Source organism: Corvus kubaryi, unplaced genomic scaffold (genome assembly GCF_017639235.1).
Source record: "Corvus kubaryi isolate FWS band 111438036 unplaced genomic scaffold, C.kubaryi_AGA036_p1.0 134, whole genome shotgun sequence".
Lineage (NCBI taxonomy): Eukaryota > Metazoa > Chordata > Aves > Passeriformes > Corvidae > Corvus > Corvus kubaryi.
The window spans coordinates 1,114,439-1,134,618 of record NW_024580668.1 but is presented as its reverse complement, the minus strand read 5'-3'; the positions used below and the strand labels follow the sequence as shown (position 1 = coordinate 1,134,618).

The following is a 20,180-nucleotide window of genomic DNA, read 5'->3' as shown; positions in this document are numbered from 1 at the left end:
GGGACCGGGGCGGGGCCGCCGCCGCGCCTGCGCCGCCTCCGCGGGACCGCGCACGGGCGGGGCCGCGCACCTGCAGGGCAGCGCAAGATGGAGGCGGCGGCGCGGGGTCTCTGCTCCCGTCCCCGGAGCAGGTGCGGGCTGAGCCCGGCAGCCGCTGCCCCGCACCGGCCGGGGCTGTGCGCGCACGGGGCTGGAGCGCGGCTCGGCTCCCGCTGCCCGCTCAGGCACCTCCCGCCCCGGGGAGCCGCCATCCCGCACCTCCGCGTCCTCCCACAGCCCTCAGGAGCCTCCATGCCGCGCTCCCGCTCCTCCACGGCCTGGAGGAGCCACCATCCCGCAGCCCTGCGCCCTTCGCGGCCCCGGGGGCTCCGCAGCCTCGGCGTCCCAGGGCCGGGAGCCCCCGGGTCGGGCTGCCCTGAAGGCTCAAACCCCCCAGACATCCGGGCTTGGGGGGGACTGAACGATCTCCAGAGAAGGATCCCTTCCCACCCTAACGATTCTGTGATTCAGGGATCTTGGGATCCTGCGGATGTAACACGCAAACTGCACCAGTGCTAGTTGATGTTCACACATTACATAAAATAAGTCTTGATCAGGCCAAAATTTTGAACTCTCCCTCTCAGGATGTGGCTCTGTGTCCGTCCTGAATGTAAAGGTGTTCATGGAGCTTGTTTTCGTTTTAGTCACAAATAAGATTGCAGGAGTTGGTAACGTTAGAGGTAACCTTCTTTATTGTTTTAATTCTGAGACAGATCAATTATTTTCATTTAAAGGCCAGTTAAGCTACCTTGACAAAAGTATAAAATCTGTGAGTGGAGAGACTGTAAACTGTCTGAAAAAAAAAGACTTTTCGCTTGTGTACGGGCAAGAAGAAAGCCTGTACATTAATCTCATTATGTCAACAGACCTCTGAATTACAGATCTCTCCCTAATCTATAAACCTGACAGAAGAGAACACAGTGTGAGGTTTCCTCGTGTAGACGTTGTGTGGATGGCTGTGACGGGAGCTCGAACAATGCCTTGCAACTGAGGCAAGCCATGGGTGTCTAGTCAGTTCTCAAGTCTCAGCTGGTAATCGGTAATTAAATAAAAAGCATCCAGTGCTGAATCACTTTTAAGTCGGTGCTGATTTTTGTAGAGTTGATCTTCCTCCCATCACGCCAAAGGCAAAGGAATTGCGGCTCTCACTCGAGCCAAGACAAGCTGTAATTAGCACAGAGGATATTGTTAATAGTTAAGTATAGTTTGCTGCCAGACGGTGTCTAGGCTGATTCAAGTCTTCTCGTCCTTTGTCCAGCATGTTTTGGTTTTACGCTGCAGAAGGATACATAGAGAATCCAGCCTGTAAATTTCAATAGAATCTGTGATCCTGGTGCAGTAGAAGACAGATTACAGCTATGTGAGCAAGACCAGGATAAAACCTCTTATTCTGTCACTTTGTAATTATAACATTGAAAAGAGTTTGGACTGCTTTCCATATCTGTCTTCTACAGCTCTGCTTAATGAGCTAAGCACAGAGAAGAGTGCAAGAGACAAGGGAACAGCGGCTTCTCTGGGGCTTTAAAGCTGTTGGGTTGGCTCTTTTCTTTTGGAGAGAGGGAGGAGAAACCTCCTGAAGCTGATTTCTGCTTGGAGCCGTTGTGCAGTTAATTTTATTGGTACAGATTTATGAGGTATCGCCTAAGATAATTTGTTTTCTATTGTGCATTCCTAGCATGGCTGGAGTGCCAGGCAGTGGGTGTGGGAGCGAGCCTGAGGAGTCAGGGCAAATTCATTTCAAGTCATTGGAACCAACCTAATAAAATGTATTAATCACTGGCTGGCTTTCATCACAAGGAGCTGACGTATGAGAAAGGAATGTGATAAACAATTTGATCTCAGATAAAGGTGGGGAGTGAGGCAGGCTTTTCGTGCCAGTTGTAAGGCAAGCTTATAGAGCTATTTTAGTCACAAGTTCTGTACAACCTGTGATTCAGACCTGATCAAGCTATTCATGGCACGTTCAGTTTCTCTGAAGTTGAAAGACAGGTTGGGTTTCCTGATCTCTGAGCAGCCGGGGAAGTTTTTTGGGAGGCCTTTTATTTTTTTTCTTTGTTTGTTTTGCTGTAGAAATTCCATCACCTAAGTCCACCGTGGAGTACAGTGAGATTCTGCTGTGATGTTTCTTTTCTATCCCAGATTTCCCACATTTTAAGTGGAATGGTATTCCATACAGCCCTCCTGGGAGTTCACAGAATACTTCTAAGAGTGAAGCACGGAAAATTTCTGTCAGCATAGGTTGACTGTTATTGATGACCCACCTAATCTTTTATTGCATAGTTCAGGGCTTATGCTGATTTTATATTTAACATAAAGTAGTCTTTATTTACACTCTCAGTGCCAGCTCAGAGGAGTGACTGTTAGATGCACTAGATTGTAATCTGATCTTGTCTTGGAGTTGATGAGACACTGGAGAGTTTTTCTGATGGGAAGAGAAAAATAAAAGGGAAAAAGAGAAGCTTTATTTTCAAAATGATAATAAAAAGGTCCTGCTTCCTTTAAAAAATAAATTCTGTGCTTACAGGCTTTCTTTTTGATGCCTTCTGCAATTTTGGTACAGTAAATATTGTGTGCCAGTTACATTTCCCTACAGAGAGGAGTTTTCAGCAGCAGTGTACACTTGGATACTGCATTTTCAGAATATTAGGGACCAGTGTGACCTCAATTGCTTTGGCCTTCCCCTTAATGAGTGGTACAGACAAAGCAGTGCTGTCGTAAAGGCATCTGATGTTCACAAATGCAAATAATATTGTAGAGCACTACTTATAGGTCCCCATGAGTCCAGGGAAATACATTCCATAACTTTCTGTTGATACTGCTGATCCTGAGGCAGAACGTGCGAATTCACAAATGCTGCATTAGAGAGAGTTTGAGGAGGGGAACTTGTTATATTTTATCTCCATGGAACACAATCCATACCAACAGCTCTACACAAACTCAGGAGCAAAGCTCAGCAAGTAAACCCCAGCACATGGCAACTTAGTTGCTTTATTAATAATAGTAGTATTTAAAGAGCACTTGTGTAATAAAAAATTAGTTCTTACCCTGAGATTGTGACAGTTTTAATTTTGGAGTGAGATTTTTGTTTATTTGTTTGTTTGAGTTTTTAAAATTTTATTTTATTGAGGGGGAAACCAACAGTTGGGTTAGTAATGAGTTTTTGTGTTCTATTTCTGCCTTTGCTTTTTTCTTTGCTGTCAAAAAAACTATCAGCTGTTTCCCTCCCTCCTCCCCCCACTCCTCCTCCAGGAACCTTTAGTTGTTACTTTGATGCAATATTTACTTATTTACTTACCTGTCTGTGACAAAATGAATTGATTGTTTTTAAAGTTCATATGTGAGATCTTTTCCAATATAATATTTATAGTTTCCTAGGGTTGGGGGCTTTTCTTTCATTTTGTACTTTTATTTTGTCTGGCTTTATGGGAAAGGTTGTCTTCATACTCTGCTGCCTGTCAAAAAACCATTTGTTTCAGATGTGTTATAAATCCAGATATAAACTAGGTCCAGTGACAAATTCGTGAAGTTTTTTGAAAATACTTTCTTAGCAAGTCAAAAGCTGATGCTGATACATTCATTTATACGCTCTGAGGTTTCTAAGTAAAATAATGAAAAGCTTTTAAAGCTTTTTCTTCCCCTTCATCTAGTAATCCATTTGTGTCCAATGACTCTGAATTACTTTGAAATTCCCCCTTGTATAAACAGGGCAGTTCTGAGCCCAGCTGACACCTCACACTGGCACTCGTGTGTGGGGTTTAATGATTGAACTCTCCTGCCTGAAGTGCTCAGAGGAAGCCACGCTGGTGCTGAGCTGTACCGGTCAATAGGTAACATTTCAGGGTTTCTTTCCACAAAGGAATTCCTGAACATTTCTTGTTTGGTTTTCCACTACTCACTGAGTATTCCCGGTCCAGAATTTTGGGGAGAAAAATCAAAGGAGTAATTGTTGCAAATTTTATTTTAAGCTTTGTTTGGTACAGATTGGGATTTTAATGTTGTCATGTTCTTAGATAAAAATCTCTGCCTAATAAGCCTTTTGGAATAAACCCTTTGCTGTTAAGCTTATATGGAAAACATGTTATGGCTATTTGTGAAGAAAACTCTGCCCTCTGCTAGTGACTGTAACCTAGTAAAGGTGACATAAGTGAGACTTTTGAGAGCCATCACTGAATAAGGAGTACTTGTGCCCTTTGCCACAAAGGAACATCTTTACACGAACGGTGGTTGATAGACCTCAAAATTAAAGTGAACAAGCCTCTATGGACTCCACCAGCTCAATCTTTTATAAACACCAGCTCCTGTTACACAGTGTACTGCTTCCCAGCTGGAGTGGCCCGTGCTGTGTGGTGTCCCCTGTCCCCCAGGTGTGATGGGTGAACACTGGGTGTTACTTTGCCCTCCCTGTGTGAGTTTGTGTAGCGCTCTCATGGCCAGGTCCCTCCTGCCCCATGCTTTCATAGGTGCTGTTCCAGCAACCTTTTCCTGAGCTTACAAGTTTTTTATGTCTGCCTTCTTTCAGAGCTGCTACAAGCGCTTTGTGCCCTGCGAGTCAAACTGCTGAAACGCGTGAAGAGAGGAGCTCGTGGCAGGGACTGTTCCCGTGTCTGACCGTGAGACAACGAATTCATTTCGCAAATGATTTCTGCACTCGGTTGCAAAAATAATGATAGCTTTTAAAAAATAATGAACTGTTGCGTGTTGAGATTGAATTATTATTGGCTAACACACGAGTCACGCAGGGGTGCTCCCACAGGCTCCGAGCAGGAGCTGGCAGCACCGCAGCGCTTGTGAGGCACTGCAGGCTGCACGCAGAGGGGGATCGGGCCCTTGGGAAGGGAATCCCCTGGGGATCGGCCTTTCCCATGGCACGTGGGAGCTGGGTGGCCGCTGTCGCCGCTGTCGCCGCTGTCGCCGCTGTCGCCGCTGTTGGGGGCGCTGCGGGAGCCGCCGCCGCCAGAGGGCGCTGTGCCCGCGCTGTGCGGGTCACCCGGGCTGCTGTGACCGGAGCCACGGCCGTTAATTACACCATTAATTACACCATTAATTACACCGTTAATTAATTACAACCGCGGCCTTGGCCGCACCAGACTGCCCGGGACATTAACTGCTCCTATAGCCTTACCTTTATTTGGAATGGCTGTATCACATTACTCTTACTGGGCTTTAAAATGTCATTCATAAAATCACAGAATGGTTTGGGTTGCAAGGGACCGTAAAGCTCATCCCATTCCACCCCCTGCCGTGGACAACTTCCACTATCCCAGGTTGCTCCAAGCCCCATCCAACCTGGCCTTGGACACTTCCAGGGATGCAACAACACTTCCAGAAATGGGACAACACTCCGAGGGATGGTGCACGCTCATTTGATTTCTTTGGTTTGTCATAGACTTCTTGTTGTAATCATAAGATGAAGTTACCAACATTTAAGGAAAATGTAAAACAGTTATAAGGAACAATTTTCTTAGGAAAATATGAAACTTTTATTGTAATTAGACCATCAGAATAATTTAGGCTTTTTCATCTCAGTGTTTTATGTGTCCATACACAAAAAAAACCAACCCCCTGTGAGACTACAGGATGTAAACAGATAGGTGTGTACACATTACTGCAGTAGAACTGCCCCTGTTTATTAAGCACAGAGTGCTGGTGCAGTGGTTGTAAGTAAAACTAGAAAAGTACAAGCCAAGGAGACTTGAAAATGCATGTCACATTTGGAAATACTGAACCCTGTGAGTTCAGCCACTGTCCCAGTTGCGTTGAGGTTTTAGAAGACATTCTTTGCTCCCGTTGGCAGGTCTCTTAGTGTCCCTCCTGAGTTATAATACCATGAACTAAAAACTCCAGCACAGATAGATGCACAAAGAGGGGTAAATAATAATGTACTTGGAACTGGGGATGTGTATTTACAGTTTAATCTCACTATAACCCCGCCCAGAGGCTCGGAGCAGGGATGGTTTGCTGGAACATGCTCTGTAGTTTGTCATGTCACAGCAATGAAAGTGCCTGGTCAATACATCGATATGCTGAGAGATAATCCACTTCTATGCAGATCACTTCACATTATGAAGACTTAAGTAGCATCCCAAAATTAAAAAAATGCAAACTAGAAAAGGGTGGGGTGGAGCCACAGGCAAATGTTGGCATACATATTGCTTGCATTAAGAGCAGCAAGAACTATTGTCTCTCCAAGTCAGCCTGGTGCAAAGGATCACAGTAATAGGCCCAGCTACTGAGTTACTAGCTCTTGCTTTTATAACCAGAGTTATGGTTTACAGCAGCTTTTCTAAAAGTCAGTTTAGTCTGGATCTTCCTGAGAAGGCTGGGCTGGTCTGCTCACAGGGCTGGCTGCCTGTAATTCGGTCCATTTAGAAAACAAACAAAAACTACTTTATTCAGGACTTAAACAATAAAGTTATGATTAATCTGGTTATGCCCAAACACTGGTGATGCTGAAACACTAAATGTGTAATGTTGTTGCAACCATGGTGAGTGCTTTGTTATAAAATGATCTTTGTGTATCATTGGCTTATATTGATGGATGTTGAGTGGCTGAATTTGGGAAGGGTTTTTGTGAAGTGCTCTGAGATCTTGGAGGAAACATACTGGCATTTTTTTCACGTCTCTTTAAGTCTGAGGCACATCAGAGTGTGTTTTATTTTTTCACTGTAAATATTATAATGGTGCCAGCAATGCAGTATTTACTGCTTTTCATATGCGTGAGAATACTAAACATATGTATTTCTAAAGGAAATTCCAGAAGAATGTGAAACTAGCTTGTAGCAATAATTTGTAGGTTTGTGTCCATTGTTTTCAGGAATATGTAAATTGTTACATTATAGAACTCACTTTGAACCCTGCTGCATAATTAGCTGCACTAAACATCAGTATTCAATTTGGAAAATCTGTAGCCAAGTGTTTTATTAGAATTTCGTGGAAAAGGAGAATGTGAACAAAACCATAGAGCAAATGATCTGAAATGCAGTTAAAAATAATGAAAACCAAGCACCAGCCACATAAACACACCAGATGAAGACACAGCAAATGAAGATCATAAAAAGCAAACTGGAATAAAAACACATAAAGCCATTCCTCAGCTGAAGTAAATGGGGACATCTGCGCCAGGAGTGAGGGAACCGTGGTCACTGGTGTTAGCGGAGGGGCTGCTCTGTCAATTTTGTTGTAAGGCTCATGGAGGAAATGACATTAACAGTAATGGCTTTTTGGGCAACTGGTTGCACAGGGCTCCTGCAGAGATTTGGTGTAGTGTAAGTGTCCTGCAAGTCCAGCTGATTTCAGCTCGTCCCAGTGTGCTCCACCCTGCTGTGGGGCCAGCACTGGAGACAGGGGCCTGCTGCATTGACAGCAGTGTTCCAGCACCGTCCCGAGCTGCTGGGGCTGCTGTGGCACCACTCTCTGTCTGAGGCTGGGGCACACAGCCACTGCTGACTGCCTCATCAGCCTGGAAAACCCCAGCGCAGCAGCAGGACAGCTGCAGTTACATTTGCTGGGGGGGATTCTTCAAGCACTCAGTGGAAGTGATCATAAACCCTCCAAAACCAGGAAAATCAAGCTAAGAGTTAGTAGAGTTATGATTATTGGAATGTCATGTACTTACCTGTACAAATCCATGTATTTGCATCTCCTTGCTTTGTTTTCTAGGTACCCCAGCTGTGACATCCATGGTGTACCATCATTGCCATTTGCAGTGCTCCAAGCCCCAACCATTTTGAAGACCTGGTATGAAACCCACTTTTGCTTGCATCTCAGCACACTTCTTTCTAATACATATAAAACCCAGAGTGCTTGAAGTGTTGGCTCAGGCAACTCCGTCTGCCCATCTGGTTTTGTGTCTTATTGCTCTCACTTTCATGTGTGTCAGTTCCCTTATGCCTCTCCTTAAAAGCGTGTTTAGCTGTGCAAGAGATCTTCCTCTGCCTCTTTCAAGACTTTCCTTTAAACATGTGCACAGGAAAATACAAATCCTGATCAACTTCACAAAGAACTGCAAAAGAGAACGGCAACCTGCCCTAAGAGGTTCTTGTATGGGATCTCTGGTCAACTGGAGCTTTGAGAACTTCAGTTTGTGTGCTGTGGGATGGGTTTAAGGATGTGTGTGCTGGATGCTGCAGAGCATGGTCAAAAGGGAAGCAAACACTATTACCAATAAAGTTACTGTAAGGGCACGGCCAAATTCCGTGCAGTCAGCTCATTTTCCCCATGGGGAGTGTCTGGCTTCCTGTACTGTCAGTCAGTCAGCATGGGGAAGTGCTGCTAAAAACCAGGGGAAAATGGAAGACGGATGAGCCACAGCAGAACCCAAGGTGCTGTGCCCAGGGCAGGAACGTGCTTGTGTGTGGTGGTTACAAAAGGCCTGGCCAGGCATTGTTCAGGAAAGAGGTGTGAGTGTGGGGGTGCATGGGGTGAGACAAGGAACAGGGAGATTCCAGCCTGCTTTCTACATGTCAGCTTCAGCTCTTTTTGCCAGGATTACCTGGAAGGTGTCTAGAAAACAGGCAGAAGGGAGCTCATTCCCAAGGATGCTTCTAGCTGCCCGCAGAAGCAAGAAGGAGGTCAGTAGTGGGTGCAGCAGGAAGGACTCGGAGCAGGCTGTTGGTCAACAGAGAATCAAAGAGAGCGAATTACCTCTCCTCAGTACCAGCACACCTATGGAAGGGTGGGATGGGGAAAGGCAGGAGGCAATAAGAAAAAGAAAGGTAATGATGATGATTAGCGTTGTATGACTGAGGGCTGTAAGAGGAGGGAATCTTTAAAGGGATGGTGAAGACACGGTGTGGGGTAAGGGCAGAGGAGGAGGGAGCAATGGATGAGGAAGGTGGGAAAGGAGGGGTCTGGGCACAGCAGAAAAGGTCTGAGCAGAAGGGGTAAGAGTTGGGGAGCAGAGGAACGGGGGAATAACCGGGGGATGCAGGGACGGGAGTCCTGCGAGCGCTGCCGGTCTGTCGTTGCCCTGCGGCGCTGTGGGACCCGCAGCGGAGCAGCTGGAGCGAGCGAGAGGGCGCCTGGGATGCTCCTGATTAATAGCAGAGGGTCCGGGCCGTGACCGCCGGCTCGGCATGTGCTGGAGCCGCGCGGAGCGTTCCCAGCCCCCCTGCCAGGACCAGGGGGGTCGGGGGAGGGAGTGCCGGAGAGGAGGAGGGAGGGAAGGAGGGAGGGCGAGAGGAAGGGAAGCAGCGAGCGGGACGGAGCCCTCGGCATCCAGCGGCAAACAAGCGCTCCGGAGCCGCGGCTTCCTGGAAGCGGAGCCCAGCTGGGCGGCGGGCAGCGGCGATAAGCGGCGGCTATCGGGGCCCTCCCGGCCGCCCGGACCCGCCGCCACCGCCGCCACGGCAGCGGAGCCGAGCCGCGCCGGGGAGCGCAGGTAGGGCACACCTGGGCACGGAGCAGCGCCCAGAGGGGCTCGGGGGGCGCGGGGCACCGGTACCGGCACCGCACCGGCACCGCCTGGCACCGGCACCGGCACCGCCCGGCACCGGCACCGCACCGGCACCGGCACCGGCACCGCACCCGCACCGGCAGGTGAGGGCTGCGGCACCGACAGGGCACCGTCACCTGTCGGGGATCCATACGGACACCGACGGCGGGACTCGGTCAGCCCTGGGGCAGGCGGGCATCTGTAAGTGGGCAAGCTTCAGAGGATGCCAACATTCCTGCAGAGGCTGCAGCCGCGCAGAGAGGCTCGGTAGCTTTTGGGCCGGGGTAAGGGCATTCCCGGCAGGGAACACCCCGGAACCCCCCGGCAGGGGAGCACCTGGCTGCAGCAGGTGGGACAGTAAGAGGAGCAGGACGAGGTCTATGCCATCCCCTAGGGTTTGCCTTTTGGAGGTGTCGCTGTATGGGCTGGCTATGTTTTAGTTACCTCTTTTTGTCTGTGCAAAGATTACATTTTATTTGCTTTTTTTTTTATTGCTTATTCGTATAAATACAAGTTGAGGTTTTGGGTCACAGCCCAGTTACATTTTGATCGAGAGTTTAATTTCCCCTTTTAAAAAGTGCTTTAAATAAGTTGGGCCATATGGAAGTAGAGTTGTTCATCAACCAAAGAAACTCGAAGGAATTGGAAAAATAAGGTTACATATTTCTGGAGCCATTTCTCAAGTATAGAACCAGCACCAGTACTCAAACTCCTGATTCAGTCATTTCCTTTGTTGGGATCAAGACTTAATCCATCCATACCTGTGTTTTCACAGCTGCAAAATGGGAGCTACACCTATTGATGAGGTGCTTTACGTATCTTTTTTTTGAAAGCCCTTAATTAAAAACAAGAAAAGCAGAGGAAGATCATTTGCAAGGGTAGTAAACAGAGCAAAATGTGTCTGAGGGAATATTGCATGTTGAATGGAGAGGCACATGTGAGAGACATGCAGTGGCTAAAGGAGTGGGCAGTGAGAAACTCCTCTGTTGTGTTCCTGTGTCGTGCAGTTCATCCCTTCCCTGCTGCTGCTCTGAATTCTGCGCAGTGAATGACAAAAGCACCACGCGTAGCAGTGCAGGAAAAGCTGCGCAAAACCTGCCAAAATGGGCTGGAGCTGTTGTGGAGTGGCAGGCCCAGCCTCTTTATGCCCCAGGTCTGGAGAGAAACGTGTGAGATAGAACACGTGTGAGCTGGTAGTGAACAATTAACTTGGCAACGTTCTCCTTCAGTTAGAGTCTGGATACCCTCTGGAGGAATGAAAGCGCTTCCCGGAGATGGCAGGTCCTGCATGCTGACCCCGTGCTCCATTCTGGAGTCAGTCAGGAGCTGCAGGGGAGCAGTGGCATTCTGTTCACAGCACGGAGCCAAGAGCGTGGAGACAGAGGCCAAAGAGGGAGTTATGTAATGGATTCCCTAAGGGACACTGTAAGGATGGGATGGTTTCCTTCTGTCAAGACAAAGAGCAGCTGTACAGTTGCTCTACAATGTTCTCCCTAGCCCTGGGTTCCTTAGGAGCAATATAGGCAGGGAGTTGGGATCCTGTAACAGCACATCCACCAATGTCACTTTATTCCCTTCCACAGCTAATTCCTTCAGAAATACTCCTTTGGCATATCCTCATAAAGAGTCTGAGAAGTGGAATAGAGCCACTCTGGCTAGAAAGGGAAACCAGACTCCATCTGTGGGGAGGGGAAAGTTGTCATCCTCATGTGTCTCTTTCTCAGGGGTCTGAGGAGTGACAATGTGGGGTTACAAAGCACCAGGACAAAACAGAGGTCCTGGGTGTAGAAAGTTATCCAGGATAAAGCAAGGGAGGGGGAACTTTCTCAGAAGGGTTATTAATTTGTTCCATTTGGATGAAATAAATAGAAAGACTGGAAGTGAAGGAGATAATTTGTGTAAAATAGTAGGTTTAATATTATTTCAATCTGCACACTTGATCTTAGCCAAAAGGCTGAGAAAGAGGGAGCAGACAGAGTTGAGTTATCCAGACTGTGTTGGCCAGAACTGGATTTTGGAAGGTGATTGGCTGGTGACAATCCAAAATTATGGACATCAAGTCATGCAAAGGACATCAGCCAGCCTTTAATGGCTACAGGTGCTCAGGGCCCTGGCTTTAATTCCCATCCTCAGATGCTGCCTCCTGAAGCACGAAAGGGACATACATATTTATGAAATACCAGGTTTTATCCTCTTTTTTTCAACTTTTCCATTTCTGCTGCCAGTTTATTCTCCCTGAGGACAGACTGCTTTAAACCAGTATGTCTTCAAAGATAGAATGCCTGAAAACTATCTTTTTTTTTCAATTCAACTTTTTTGGGCAAAAACTTGGTTTTCAGACAGACAAGGAATTTAATCATCAGTAATTTAGAAGATCAGAACACTAAGATGATCTTGTCATTAATACAGAAATGCCCTAAGTGTAGTTAGCAAACATATTTATATGTAACTGCTCTAGATGTGAATTTAGCTGTTTCCAACTAAATTATAAAAACTACTTTATGGAGAACATATGCAATTATTATTGGGACAATAACTCTGTCAGTGATATTTTATTGCTCATCAGATACGTTCTTTCCATGAATCCATCCCTGATCTGCTTGATGAAGTAGCAAAAATCTACTTCCATTATTTCCATAACATAAAATCTGTTGGTACTCAAGAGCTTGAAGAGCCCAGGGATGAATGTTTTGGGAAGAACTTCCCCATGGAAAGGGTGCTCAGGCCTTGGCAGGGGCTGCCCAGGGAGGTTTGGAGTGCCCATCCCTGGAGGTGCCCAAGGAAGGGCTGGAGGTGGCACTCAGGGCTCTGGGCTGGGGACAAGGTGGGCATTGGGCACAGCTGGGACTCCCTGGGCTGGGAGGGCTTTTCCAGCTTTAAGGGTTCTGGGATTCTGGGGGGGGTAACTCATCCTGGGGCAGCTTTGGCCTCCTGACCTATCTCACGTGTAAAATGGTGACAAGCCAGCAATGCCTGTGCAGTGCTGGGAGATGAGAAATCAGCATCAATCTTGCTCCATTACATAGGGAGAGTTATGTTTATGATTAGGGAATGAACCTTGTTCCTCTTAGCTGAATAATTTATTTATTTCACGCAGTAGGAACAGCAGTAGCAAAGCACTCATCATTTTATATTCAAAAACCCCTGGCTTCTAGACTGTGTTTACCATGAGAGTTTTCTCTAGCCATTGCTGAAATGTTTTAAAACTTGCCATTTTAAGCTATGCATAAATATGCATAGCTGATGTTCTGTGTGCCTGGGAAGGCAGAAAGGGTGACCTGATTACGTGTGTTCACAGATCTCTGTCTGCTTCACATTCTTGCAGACAGAACAACAACATAACTTTCTTCTTTCAGGATAGTTAATGTTCTGGCCCGGAATTACAGCGCCAGATGTGTTGCCACAGAAACAATTTAAAGGGAGAAGGAATTGTGAGCAAATTGGCTTTCTTGTGGAAAATGTTTGAGAGCTTCTCCTTGGTTTCCCTGTTTCTATCTATGTGTGTGCACAGCAGAGAATAAGGGGACAACTTTGCTTTTGTTTCATACATCTGCTAGTGGTTTAAAATTCTCTGTTCAGGGTTGAAAATCGAAAAATATTCTATTATGGGCATGACTTACGTACCTCAGAGACATTTTTTATTAAATCCTGATTCATTTTTAGAAACCTTTTTCCTTTGAAAATGTGCAGTGTGCTAGCTGATTTACTTACCTCCACTTGCAACATGCTTTGCAAAATATTTCCAGTCACAGTTGTTTCTGTGAAATTAAGAAAACATTTGACTTTATAAAGTTATCCCAGATTTTGATGCTGAGAATTAGGATCACATTCTCCTTACTACAGTTGACATGCTGATGAAAAGAGGGAATGTTTACAGGAAACATTTTGATTTAATCTTGCCTAGGAAGCCTTAAAGTAGTCAAAGCCCTTGATTTTAGCTAGCATTTCTTTTTCTCAAAACAGTGGATACTTTATTCAACATACTTTTTTGTCAACTATTATGAAAATATTTGTCTGAACAAAATGCATTGTGAATTACCTTAATATGTCCTTCTTGCATTTTTGACCACAGCACAGCATCTTCATCCTACAGTTTTGCATTCTGTTTGGGGAGAGTAATGAGAGAAACATCCAGGAAGGTCCCAGCTCTGGCAAAATTTTAAAAAGGCCACAATCCACACATAAAGAGCTTTGTTTCCACAGTTCTTTGTCCTTCATGCATTTGGGACGTCTTTGTCCCTGCACATTTTGAAATACTGCTGGCTGTGGAACTGAAAGAGCCATAACTGGTTTATCTTAGCAAAAGCTGAGGTGACGTTTGGGGGTCTTTGGAGTGATGGAAAGACCTTGCCATATGCACTTGCATGCACGCTGCTGCCATGGTTTGGGAGGGAATGGACACAGAGTTATCCGAGGAACCTCCTGTCCTTATTTGTGTGTTTAGTATTTCCCTCTGTGAGATTTATGATTATTAAATCTTTTTTCTTATAGCCAGAGTTTCAAATGCCCCTGAGTTTGGAAATACACAATTTATTCCCTTTTTTACTCATTTTTGTACGAATCTGGGATCTTTTCCTTTGACAAAAACTGTTTATAACAGAAATATATTCAGGTATCCCCGAGTTAGGAGCAGTTGCTTATGCTTTTGAAAACAGTTTTCCCTTATTTCAAGTGTCCTGCCGGAGTTCTGGTTTGAAATCTCTGGGCTCTGGAGCTAGGCTGCATGCCATGTCCCACATCGGAGTTCTGGCAGCCTCACAGGCATCTACATCACCCAACAAGATCTGCCAGGCCGATAAGAAACTCATTTCTCTCTTGCATTCCTTCTTCAGGCACAACTCCAGCCCTGGGTGAGGAAGGAATGCAGAGCTGGGCCTAGAGCTTGTGTCTCCTCAGGTTAGAAATGAACTTCCAGTGTGAAATGTGGCTCTGAATCTGCATCCCTGCCTCGCTGGGAGACCACAGGTATTTGCATCCAGGTTTCTGGTTTGGGAGCTCTCTGGGGTGGAATCAGCCCTTATGTTTACAAGCTGATCCAAAGGTGCCCTTAATTATTTCACATCTCTCCTGTTTGATCCCATGAGAAGGTAGCTTGGTGTTTCCTTAGGCAGTAGAGCTTTCCCAGACAGACATTGTAAACTAGAAATATAGGTACTTGTAATTTTCTTAAAAACCTCCTTTGGGCCTGAAATATCTTGTGCTTGGTTTCAATCCAGTATTGACTAAGACTGGAAAGTGTGAATAATGTCAGTTCAGCTGTATTTGAGTGAATCAAATGAATTTTAAAACTATGTACTTTCCACTTATATTTTTCCATAATTCTCTGCACTTACATAACTTCTGTTTTATTATTGAAATTGCTACAGACTTGAAGAGGGAAATATCATTTCCCAATACTGGGCCTGAACAGATAAACAGGGAGGCAATTCCAAGGCCTCAGTGTGCTTTAAAATCTGAATGTTTGCTGCTTTGATGTTGGCATGAATGGGTTTGTACTTCTACTAGTGCAGAAGAAACACCACCTCAATAACCTTCAGTTTCCCTGTGCACTGAATTTCTGAAATGTTTCCATTATGTAATTGAAATTTTACAAAAAGAGTTTAGAAAATTCCTCCAGATTATAAGGAAGGATTTTGTTTGATGAGATCTGTAAAGTTAAAATAGTAGGCTGGGGCTTTCTAAAAGAACTGGCACCTGTGGATATTCCAAATGCAGCTGTTTGAGCAGCCACTGCAATCCAGTGCATGGACATGGCTGAGAACTGATCTATACAGAAAGTTCATTGGCTTTTCTACAGTTTGGAAGATAACTGGTTTGTAGGAAATTAGTGACCTGGTTTTTTACAATGGGAGGCAAAAGAAGAGCAGTTGCATTGGATGGATCACGTGTGAAAATGCCTCGCCCTGAGTCCATCAGTAACACAGTGTGGTGTAAGTTGGTTGCATGGATCCCTGTAACTGCACATCTCTTTGTGCTGTCAGCACAGCCCCAATGCCCGGACTGTGTGGAAATCTGTCACTGTGCATTGTCTGAAACGGAGCCCCAGACGCTGAGCTGGAAGGTGATGCCCCCTCTGAAGAGCCCTGGCATACAGAAATACTCCTTCAGTTAGGCACAAGAGCCAGAGACAATAGAGCTGTCCTTTGTGTAACTCTGCTGAGGTCACTGCAGCTCGTCCCTAATTCCACTGAGGCCGACTTGTGCCTCTCCCTTTTTCTGAAGGGTTCACATGCCAATGTGTTGTGCAACAACGTAATTTGTTAACAAATAAAGAAGAATTTAAATAACCTTAGAAAATCAGTGCGGGCATCCCAGCTGCCTGCAAACAAACAGCAGAAGTGCAAAACATTTAAGTAGCAATGCAAAGTATCTCAAAATTGCTTGAGCTTGGGTTCTTCAAGAACAAAAGCACAACTGTAAGGAGAACATGCTCTGCAGGAGAAGGCTTTGGGTGAGAACATACACTGCATCTTCTGGTAAGGTCTCCAGTTCAGACATAATTTCTGTGCTGTTTTCTCCAGAGCTGTAGTAACACATGATGAATCTTTTCCCCATGTGTGTATGTATGAATTTGACTATGTTTAGTTTCATTTAAAGCAATAAGCGAGGATCCTTTGACCTGTAATTGTCAAATTATGTTTACAATGCAGTAAAACTGCATCTTCTTGTAAAATATCTCTCGTGAGTAAGCCAAGTTATATGGAGCAAAACTCCACTTTTCTGTTAGAACATTGAAGCACTGCCTGCCCTTGCTGCTGTAATTGTGTCAGAGTCTGGCTTTCATCCTGGATCTGTATTAGTGTATTGCTGGAATCACTTGTCAATATGTTTTGTATCTGAATGGCCATTTCTGAATTTTGAAGATCACCCAAGGGTGACTTTCTGCCAGGAAGGTCTCTGGTCTGTGCATTCACTGTGGCAGTTCTGCAGAGGATCACCAGTGGGAGTTCAGAAGATCTCTGGTCCATAGATGCTGAGTAAACCAGTCCAAAGTCTAAGAAAAACTCCTTGTGATGCTGAAAAATAGGAAACACTAAGCAGATGTGTTAGCTGCAGTAAAAGCTTTGGGTCCTCAGGGAACAAACAGTTGGGTTCACAGACTTTGAAGAAGTCTGAGACAGAGAGCTGATTGACTTTTTTTTGTGCACAAAGCTGAAATGCATTTTCATGAGTGACTCTTGCCATGTTTATTGATGGTATTCATAACATTTCAAGGGACCTTAAATTCCATTAGCTTTTGGCCTAAATGTTGAAGTGGTTTGATCTCGACTGATCCTGCTGAACAACTTTTGCTTAGCACTTCCAGTTGTGTCTGCCTTTTTTTTCCAGTGAGTAGCTCTTGTGTGCTTGGGCTGGGTGTTCTGGGGTGCCTGACATTTCCAGGAATTTGTTATCTCTGGCAGAGGCCTCGTTACTGTCAGTCATTGATAAGTGGGAAAGTAAACATGTTGCTGATGAGACAGTGCACCTTCAATGGCTGAGCACTAGTCTGACTTCACTGCACACAGTGGTCCTCCAGAGAAAAAGTCTTCTACCACTCATTAATTTAAAAAATTTTCTTGACTGTATGATTTTGGCTATAACTTACCTACTTCTTGCTCCCTTCTAATGTAGAGTTTTTTTCTTGTTTACAAAGTCACATTGGAGCCATCACTTTCTAGTCTTGCTAGAAATGCTTCTGAAATGTCTGGCAACTATTTAACTTTTAATGAATACGAAAAGGGAGTTTTCACATGACCAAACAGATTCTTTCTATTTGCTGACTGTGAAAGACTTGAATTAAATAGCAATAACAAAAACACAGGGCTGCAGAAAGGGAGTTGGTAGAGGCCAAGGCAGATCTCAGTCAGTTATTCTGATGGATGGCACAACCACTCTCCTTTGGAGATGTGCTCTCAGAACTGGTTTTGTGAGCCCTCCCTACCAGACTTGCAGGAAAACAACTGCTTTAGAGAAACCACTTGAAACAGTCCTTGCTAGGATGTCTTCTTTAGGCCAGAAGAGATTTAAGGGGCACTCCAGGAAGTAGCAATCACTGTAGGTTTTGTAGTGTTTCCGGGGCAAATGATGCCCAGAAGTCAGTACACAAGTTTGCCTCCTCAGATTTTATAATTTTATAATACAGAGAGTACTGCTGTAATTCTGTTTAGGCTTGAAACAATCCAAAGCTGTCTTCTAGGCAGGGCCAGACTGACAAAACTTGAATATGTGGTTTAAAAGCAAATGTAGTCCAGTTTAGACTGCATTTTCCTCAACTGCTCACTGCACCATTTGTATCCTAATGCACATTAGTCTTTCAGCTGTTTCCAAGCTATCTCCTTTTGAATGTTTAATATCTAAGAACCAATTAGTTCCATTTTGTTTTCTTTGGATAGTTTGCAATTAAACATTCTTTCAAGTGGGCTTTATTTAGCTAATTCCATCACAAAAATAAGCTCCAAGGGAATGAAGAGAAGTTCAAGCCAGCCAATGTTTATTTTTATTATTAATAATTTATATTATGGGAGTCCCCGGGGGAACCAGGGCCCCACTAAACCCAGTTTCCCCTGCATGTAATGACTGTGTCTCACAAGACTTTATTCAGCAGAAGATTCCTTTTGGCTGCTGTGGCACAGTGTGGGGGACCTGCTGCAGGGAAAGGACTGATGAAGAGCACATAAAGACAAATCAAGAATCATTATTTTAGAGAAGATTAAGCTAGGCACCAGAGGGAGAATCTGAGGCATCTTTTCTAAAAAAGAAAAAAAAGGCCATGCTTATGTATTTTTCCAGTTTGAGTGCCAAATCATGACCTTGAAGGTCTTGTTCATCATCTCTGAAATGATGGTAATGCTCCCAGTGACTCTGATGGAAGCAAGACTGGGCAGAGAAGTGATGGTCCTAAAAATCTTATCTCTTTCTGAACTAGCAGCAGAGGACACTTTATATTTTAAAAACACACTGATGGGCAAAGCTGGTTTAAAAAATGTTCTTGTTTGGTCAGATTTCTATCAGAAGTTATGGTTTTCACAGCGTCTGGTCCTCAGTAATTGGTCTGCCTTTTGTTTTACGGAAGTCTTGAGAGAAGTAATTTAGGGTCCCTTGCCAAATTCAAAGGTGACACAGAGCCAGCCCCTGGCTTTCTGTAAATGGGTTGAACAGAGTTAGAGCAGCTCCCATCACCTGAGGGATCCTGCTCTCTGTGGGATCCCTGTGTGAGTTAAGGGGTAGAAGTGATGTTGGGATGAGCAGGGCTGTGGGGTTCAAGTGCCTTCAAACAAGTGCAGCACAGTAAATTTTCCTGCTGGAGGAATTACCATCCTCCTCCCTTTCCTTTCTGTGGAAGCTTTGCAGCACTCTTTCCATAATTCCAGAGGCAAGATCGAGACAGGAGTTTTCCTGACCATATTCCTGTCCTCATTAGTTCAGTTTAAAGGGGGTGAGACATCTGGTTCCAAGTACAGGTGTGTGGTTAGGATGGAGGGCTTTTTCTCTCCACAGAAAAATCACTAAATCTGGCCATTTAAGACAGATTTTATAGGAGCTAGAGCTGGGCTGTGCAAAGTTCACCTCATTAAAAACAAGCCCAAACCAAATAAAAGCAGAGAATAAGAGCATAAAAAATGTGGGCCATGAATGTCAGAGCATGTGTATTAGGAACTGGTAAGAAGTGAAGGGAAAAGTACAGATATACCCACATAGATTCAAAGGTCTTGTTTTTTTCCACAAGTAAATATTTGGCTTTAAAGCATAAACCTTTTTTCGCTTCTATTTCTCTCTTCTATGAAATTCTATATACTTTTCCTCTTTTTCCAGTGTTCGTTGAGATACTGATCCTAACTTAGCAACTTCATTATTTCTGTGGCACAAGGTTATCTTGGTAACATTTATGGGAATAAACCATGGTTGCCATAGCAAGCGGGCTGGATAGATCAGTTCTTAGTAAGGGACAATTTTCCTGGTCAGACAGGTAAGTGGCACAGTTTGTCCCACTTCAGAAGCACCAGGATATTGTGATTCACAGAACTCAGTTTTTGAAGATAACAAATTACATCCCATATGCTGTTGGACATCAGATTTCCCTCTTACTGGAATTTTGTCATCTGATTTGGTTAATATACCCTTCTCAGTGTAATAATCAAAGCATTTGCCTGTCCATCATGGTGGCTGCTATTGAAACTTAGCCTTGGGACTTTCCACAACCCTAAGGCTGAGATAAAGGACCTTTCTTATGTCATAATTAACCTGGAGCTGGGCTCCTGCATGACAAGGCTGGCTGGAGACATGATCACACCTGATAAGTCTGTTCGTAACACACATTCAGGCATAGGTTGGGGAAAACAAGGAGAATGAGGTCTGTATTACAGAGGAAGGATCCTTGGGGTTCATAATTAATAAGCAGGAATCTCTCAAGGCCAGAACTGGTGTGATTCAGTGCCAGGCGAATTTTCTCTTGTCCCAAATGGAGGAGCCTGCTCCTCGCTTGTAAGCTGCTGTCCCTCACCTGCTCCTCCTCGGCAGGAGGCTGGGCTGCGGTGCCCTTCCAGCGGGGCTGGCTGCGCTCTCCCGCTCCGCCAGCGCTGGAAAAGCTGCGGGTCGGGCCAGCCTGTGCAGCCTGGCGCACTCCTGAACGCCCGACCCAGCCTTGCAAGTCTGTCAGCAAGCTGGAAATTGAAAGCAGAGGAGCACAGCAAGGCCTGTGCTCGTAAATCAGCTGGTAATGGGTGAA

At 45.1% G+C, this 20,180-nt stretch overlaps 2 protein-coding genes and 1 long non-coding RNA gene across 6 annotated transcripts in view; 2 read left to right on the top strand and 1 right to left on the bottom strand.

Annotated features, from left to right (window-relative positions):
- Nucleotides 1-440, bottom strand: part of PARD6B (par-6 family cell polarity regulator beta) — a 16,680-nt gene extending 16,240 nt beyond the window's left edge. Inside the window, 1 exon segment of the mRNA XM_042051186.1 lies at nucleotides 259-440. Coding sequence (XP_041907120.1) covers nucleotides 259-440 — 182 coding nt within the window.
- A 2,204-nt stretch (nucleotides 441-2,644) lies between these two features.
- LOC121671841 lies at nucleotides 2,645-4,781 on the top strand. Its single transcript, XR_006018637.1, has 3 exons — nucleotides 2,645-2,996; nucleotides 3,745-3,866; nucleotides 4,559-4,781. It is a non-coding gene; the product is annotated as an uncharacterized LOC121671841 (long non-coding RNA).
- A 4,457-nt stretch (nucleotides 4,782-9,238) lies between these two features.
- RIPOR3 (RIPOR family member 3) overlaps nucleotides 9,239-20,180 on the top strand; it is a 42,010-nt gene continuing 31,068 nt past the window's right edge. Inside the window, exons 1-2 of one of the 4 annotated variants that reach the window (XM_042044774.1) lie at nucleotides 9,239-9,418; nucleotides 14,305-14,437. The gene's annotated coding sequence lies outside the window, so the exon portion shown is untranslated. Of the gene's footprint in view, nucleotides 9,419-9,579; nucleotides 9,674-14,304; nucleotides 14,438-15,797; nucleotides 15,949-20,180 lie in introns of those variants that run through there. The other 3 variants (XM_042044781.1, XM_042044787.1, XM_042044795.1) reach the window with 3 other exon arrangements.